The sequence below is a fragment of the Ustilago hordei genome, assembly GCF_900519145.1.
Source record: "Ustilago hordei strain Uho2 genome assembly, contig: UHO2_contig_11, whole genome shotgun sequence".
In the NCBI taxonomy this organism is placed as follows: Eukaryota; Fungi; Basidiomycota; class Ustilaginomycetes; order Ustilaginales; family Ustilaginaceae; genus Ustilago; species Ustilago hordei.
In genome coordinates, this window is record NW_024545272.1 from 690,561 (window position 1) to 697,424 (window position 6,864).

At 56.9% G+C, this 6,864-nt stretch overlaps 1 protein-coding gene across 1 annotated transcript; it reads right to left on the reverse strand.

Moving 5' to 3' along the window:
• Positions 1 to 41: 41 nt before the first annotated feature.
• On the reverse strand, positions 42 to 6,864 carry UHO2_05048 (putative glutamate synthase (NADPH); the record flags this gene model as incomplete). Its single annotated transcript, XM_041557579.1, has 3 exons — positions 42 to 2,894; positions 2,988 to 3,020; positions 3,241 to 6,864. The coding sequence occupies 3 exons, from the start codon at positions 6,862 to 6,864 to the stop codon at positions 42 to 44; spliced, it is 6,510 nt and encodes a 2,169-aa protein (XP_041413513.1).

The following is a 6,864-nucleotide window of genomic DNA, read 5'->3' on the forward strand; positions in this document are numbered from 1 at the left end:
GACCCGATGATAGAGACTATATATGTACAATAAGAAGGTACTTAGGCGGTAGCAGCGACCTTAGCCTTCTCAAGGACAGCGCCAGTGATGGGCAAGAACTCACGCTTCTTGATCGAGCCGGCCCATGGGAGACGAGTGTTACCCATAAGGTCTCGGTCAACCTGAGCAGCGCAGGCACGACCCTCCTGAATACCCCAAACGATGAGCGACTGACCACGTCGGCAGTCACCTGCGGTGTAGACACCTTCGACGTTGGTCTTGTAAGGCGACTTGCCCTTTTGGTCGTCAGCCTTGATGTTGCTGCGGCCGTCTTGCTCGAGACCGAGCGCAGAGATAGCGTCGTTCTCGGGACCAAGGAAACCGAGCGAAAGCAAGCAGAGATCACATGGCCATCGCTTCTCGGAGCCAGGGATCTTGTTCATCTGCCACTTGCCGGAAGCGTCAAGCTCCCAGTTGACCTTGATGGTGTTGAGAGCAACGAGCTTGCCCTCAGCGTTCTTCTCGAACGAGGTGGTCGAGATGCAGTACTCACGAGGGTCAGAACCCCACTGTGCCGCAACTTCGGCGTGACCGTAGTCGACCTTGAAGACACGAGGGAACTGAGGCCATGGGTTACCCTTGGCTCGCTCGTTGGGCGGCTGAGGAAGCAACTCGAAGTTGACAATGCTCTTGGCTCCGTGACGAAGAGCGGTAGCCTGAGCATCACAACCAGTGTCGCCACCACCGATGACGATGACGTCCTTGCCCTTGGCACTCAAGTAGTGACCATCCTGGAGGCCAGAGTCGAGGAGCGACTTGGTGTTGGGGGCAAGGAAGTCCATGGCGAAATGGACACCATCAGCCTCACGGCCAGGAACCTTGAGGTCACGAGGCCAAGTGGCACCGACAGCGTAGACGATGGCATCGTTCTGAGCCTGGAGCTGCTTTGGGTCGACGTCAGGGCCAACATAGGTGCTGGTGATGAAGTTGACACCCTCAGCAGCCATGAGGTCGACACGGCGCTGGACGACGCCCTTGTCGAGCTTCATGTTGGGGATACCGTACATGAGCAGACCACCGATACGGTCGGCACGCTCGTAGACGGTGACGGAGTGACCAGCCTTGTTGAGCTGATCAGCAGTGGCGAGACCAGCCGGACCGGAGCCGATAACAGCAATGGTCTTGCCGGTGCGGACCTTGGGAGGTCGGGGGACCATCCAGCCCTCCTCGAAACCCTTGTCGATGATAGCGCATTCGATGGACTTAATACCAACAGGCTGCTCGGTAATACCAAGAACACAAGCACCCTCGCAAGGAGCAGGGCAGACACGACCAGTGAACTCGGGGAAGTTGTTGGTCATGAGCAGACGGTTAAGAGCGTCCTCCCACTGTCCCTTGAAGACAAGGTCGTTCCACTTGGGAATGATGTTCGAGATGGGGCAACCAGTGTCAGCCTGGCAGAAGGGAACACCGCAGTCCATGCAACGAGCGGTCTGGTACTTGAGCTCGGCCTCACTGAGACGGGTCGAAAGCTCCTTGTAGTCCTTGACTCGCTTGGCTGGAGTTCGGTAGTGCTCGCCGAGGCGCTTGTACTTCATGAAGCCACGAGTCTTGTCGAGCTTGTTGAGACGAGCCTTGGCGGTCTCGTCGTCAACCATGGAGTCCTCGACATCGACGACAGCGGGCTCAGCAGGCTTGGCAGCTGGGACCTCGCGAACACGGTCGGCAGTGTTGTCCTTGGGGTTGTCCTCGGAGACAGAGACATCAACCTGGCTTCCGTGGCGAGAAAGAGTGCCGAGCAAGTCGACATGGCTCGAACGCTTCTTCTCGACGGCGGCCTTGGCAGCCTCCTCCTCGAGCACACGCTTGTAGTCGAATGGCATGACTCGGACAAAACGAGGCAGGAGATGGTGGAAGTCATGGAGGACATGGTCGGCAACGGTTGATCCGGTGTAGTGGCGGTGGTTCTCGATGAGGTTGCGGAGCTCGGCGATCTCCTGGGGGTCCTTAACAGGTCCGAGTTCTACCATCTCGGTGTTGCACTTGCTGGCAAAGTCTCGGTTCATATCGAGAACATAAGCGATACCACCGGACATACCGGCAGCAAAGTTGCGACCGGTAGGACCGAGAATCACTACGCGGCCTCCCGTCATGTACTCGCAGGCGTGGTCGCCAACACCCTCGACGACGGCATGGGCTCCGGAGTTACGAACAGCGAAACGCTCGGCTGCAATGCCTCTGAAATAAGCATGACCTGAGCATGATCCATAAAGACATGTGTTGCCCACGATGATGTTCTCCTCGGCCTTGAAGGGCGATATCTTGGGTGGATAGACGATCAAACGTCCTCCACTCATTCCTTTCGAGCAGTAGTCGTTCGCATCTCCTTCGAGCTCAATGGTGATACCAGGAGCCAGGAAGGCTCCCAGAGACTGACCAGCCGAGCCCTTAGCTTTGATGTGGATGGTGTCACGCGGGAGACCTTCCTCACCGTACAACTTCGAGACTCTGTACGAGAGCGTGGTGCCAAGAGCTCGGTCAGTGTTGACAACGTCGCACTCGATCTGGACGGGCAAGCCCTGGGTAAGAGCAGGCTCGGCCTCGTCGATGAACTTGTTGTCAAGACGAACATAGAGCTTGTGATCCTGCTGGCGCACCTTGTAGGTTGCAGCACCAGGACGCATCTCATGAGCAGGCTTGAGCAGAGCGCTAAGGTCAAGGTTGGCCGTCTTGGGAGTGCGAAGGCTGTCGTCGACCTTGAGCAAGTCGGAGCGACCGACCATCTCATTGATGGTGCGGATACCGAGCTTGGCCATGATAGAACGAAGCTCCTCGGCAAGGTAGTAGAAGAAGTTGATCACAGCCTCAGGCTGACCGGCGAATTTCTCACGGAGTTCGGGGTCTTGAGTAGCAATCTAAAGGAAAACCATAAGAACAGAGGCAAAATGATGTCAGCATGATGTAGATCAAGACAAAAAGCGTCAAAGGAAGCGGATTCTGAGACATACGCCAATAGGACACGTATTGAGATCTATTGTTTCAGAAGGGAGAAAAGTCGGAGATGATCGAAAGAAGAAGGAGGAGAAAATGGTGATGTCAGTAAGGATGTTGGCGGCGACGAGCAAACAAAGGATACGTTGAGACACATACGGCATTTCCTCTGGAGAGTGCGAAACAAAATTGAAAAGAAGACGAGACAAGAGAGTTGTGAGTGTTAGCATCGAACATCTTGAGAACATTGTATAAGAAATTTGTCCATACCATCATGATGCAGCCTAGAGCGATCAAAGGGGTAGTGGCGAAACCCCACTCTTCAGCACCGAGGAGACAGGCGATGGCGACATCGCGACCGGTACGAAGTTGACCGTCGGTTTGGACAGTGACACGACCACGGAGGTCGTTGAGGACCAAAGTCTGGTGGGTCTCGGCGAGACCAAGCTCCCAAGGAAGACCAGCATACTTGATACCAGTCCATCGAGAAGCACCAGTACCACCATCGTGACCAGAGATCAGGATGTGGTCGGCCTTGGCCTTGGCGACACCGGAAGCAACAATACCGACTCCGACTTCCGAAACAAGCTTGACAGAGACACGAGCGCGAGGGTTGGCGCACTTGAGATCATAGATGAGCTGCTTCAAGTCCTCGATCGAGTAAATGTCGTGGTGAGGGGGAGGTGAGATGAGACCGACACCGGCAGTCGAGTGACGTGTGCGGGCGATCGAAGGCGAGACCTTGTGACCGGGCAACTCACCACCCTCGCCAGGCTTGGCACCCTGAGCCATCTTGATCTGGAGCTCGTCCGAGTCGGCAAGGTAGTTGCTGGTGACACCAAACCGACCAGAGGCGATCTGCTTGATCTTAGATCGAAGCGAGTCGCCATTGGGGAGAGGGATGGAACGCTCGGCATCCTCACCACCCTCACCAGTGTTGGACTTACCACCGAGACGGTTCATGGCGATGGCGAGAGCCGAATGGGCCTCCATCGAGATGGAACCGTACGACATGGCACCAGTGCAGAAGCGCTGGACGATCTCGGTCCAGGGCTCAACCTGGTCGATTGGGATGGCACGCGACTTGGTGTAGTCAAAGTCGAGCATACCACGGAGCGAGGTAGCCTTGACGGCGTTGTGCGAGGCCTTGGAGTAGGCATCGTAGGCAGCCTGGTTCCTCTCACGAGCGGCGTCCTGGAGGTGGGCGATGGCCATGGGGTCGTTGATGTGGGCCTCACCACCGTCGCGGTAGTGGTACTCGCCCGACTCGGGAAGACCGGGGACTGAGATGGTGTCACGCGAAGGGTAACCACGGTCGTGGAATTCGAGAGCATCCATGGCAAGAAGGGTGAAGTCGGAGCCCGAGACACGCGAGGCAGTTCCGACAAAGCAGCGGTCAATCACACTGCTGGCAAGACCGAGGGCCTCGAAAATCTGGGCACCCTTGTACGAGGCAAGTGTTGAGATGCCCATCTTGGACATGACCTTGAGGATACCATTGTCGACAGCGTGCTTCCAGTTGTCGATGAGCTGGTTAGCCGAGAGGTCAGCCTTGACGAGGCCCTCGCGCGAAACCTTGAGGATGGCCTCCATAGCGAGCCAGGGGCAGATGGCGTCGGCACCGTAACCGAGAAGAACACACATGTGGTGGACCTCACGAGCCTCGGCAGACTCGATCATGAGGGCGATGCGGCTACGCTCCTTGTTGCGGATCAGGTGGTGGTGGACACCACCGCAAGCAACGAGGGACGAGATGGCGACACGGTCAGTACCAACAGCTCGGTCGGAGAGGATGACGACACGGTAGCCGTCGCGGATAGCCTGCGAAGTCTCGGTGCAGATGCGGTCGAGAGTGCGCTCGTAGCCGATGATGCCCTCACCCTTGTCGTAGGTGATGTCGATGGTCTTGGCAGCCCAATCGGAGTGGACAGAGTCAATCTGCTTGATAGCGTTGAGCTCGTCGATGCTGAGGATGGGCGAAGGGAGGAGCAAGCGGTGGCACTGCTCGGGCTTCATCTCGAGAAGATTGCCTTCAGGACCAACGTACTGTTCGAGTGACATGACAACCGACTCACGGATAGGGTCGATGGGAGGGTTGGTGACCTGAGCGAAAAGCTGACGGAAGTAGTCGTAGATGACACGAGGTGCGGTGGAGATGCAGGCAAGAGGGGCATCGTTACCCATCGAACCAAGAGCCTCCTTACCGTCAGCAACCATGGGAAGCATGAGCAAGTTGATCTGTTCAGCAGTGTAACCGAAAGCAAGGAGCTTAGGGTCGGTGCTGAGGCGCTCGTCGTCAAGAACGGGAGCAATGGCGTTGCCAGTGTTGCGTCGAACGGTGTCGACAATCTCGGGCAAGCGAAGCATCTGGTTCTCGAGCCAAGCGGCGAAGTCAGCACGCTGAGCAGTCGACATCTTGAGCTCACGGTCCTCCACGACACGACCTTCGACGGTGTCGACAAGAAGCATCTTGCCGGGCTGGAGACGGCCCTTGGCAATGACGGTCTTAGGGTCGATGGTGACAGTGCCGACCTCGGAAGCGCAGATCATGATGTCGGCGTCGGTGATGTAGTATCGGCAAGGACGAAGACCGTTTCGGTCCAAGTTAGCACCGCAATATCGACCGTCGGCGAAGGTGAAGAGAGCGGGACCATCCCATGGCTCCATGAGACAGGCAGCCCATCGGTAGAAGGCGACCTTTTCAGGCTCCATGTGGCTGGAAGCGCCCTGCCATGCCTCTGGAATCATCATCATGACAGCCTGAGGAAGGGTGAGAACGTTATTGATGACAAGGAGTTCGAGCACGTTGTCGAAAGCAGCCGAGTCGGATCCACCACCCTCAATGATGGGGTAGAGCATGTCAAGCTCATCGCCGAAAGTCTCGGATTTGAGGAGACCCTCACGAGCGCGCATCCAGTTCTTGTTACCACGGATGGTGTTAATCTCACCGTTGTGTGCAGCCCATCGCATGGGCTGAGCACGGTCCCACGAGGGGAAAGTGTTGGTGGAGAAACGCGAGTGGACGAGAGCAAAGTGGGAAGCGTAGTGGACGTTGTTGAGATCGTAGTAGTAGTTGTAGACCTGGACGGGGCTGAGCTGACCCTTGTAGATGATGTTGGTAGGGCTGAGCGAGCAGATGTAGAACCAGTTCTGGAGGCCAATAGTATGGGTGGCGTGCTTGCGGAGAACGTAGAGCTGACGGCCGAAATACTGCTGGTCGAAGGGCTTGCTAGTCTCAGCAGGGGCACTGCCAGAACCGTAGTGGTCCTTGAGAACGACAAAGGGCTGCATGATCTTTGGCTCCTTGCTCTTGGAGGCAGGACCGAGGATTGAGTTGTCGACGGGGACGTCACGCCAGCCGAGAACACGAAGGTGGAGCTTGTCTGCAATGTCAGTGAAGATCTTGACGTGTTCGGCGCGGGCCTTGTCGTCCTTGGGGTTGAAGAACAGGTTACCGACAGCGTACTGACCCTGAGCAGGAAGTTTGACACCAAGGTCGCGCTCAGATTCACGGCGGAAAAAGGTGTCCGGGATACCAGTCATGACACCAGCACCGTCGCCGTCACGAGCGTCTGCACCGACGGCACCACGGTGGGTCATGTTGCAGAGGAGGAAGCGAGCATCGGAGACGATCTTGTGAGCGGGCTTGCCCTTGATTTGGCACATAAAACCGACACCACAGGCATCCTTCTCGTTGTCTGGGTCGTAGAGACCCTGGGCAGCGGGCATGGAGCCGGCCCAGAGCGAGGTGGAACGCTCTACCTCATCGTAACCGCTGGCCTCGAGGTTGTCGGAAGAGATGGATTCCTCGTGGACGGGAGCGGTGTCGGCATTGAGCTTGTCAACGAAGCGAACCTGACGGGTGTTTTCAGTGTTGGTGGCGACGGGAGCCAT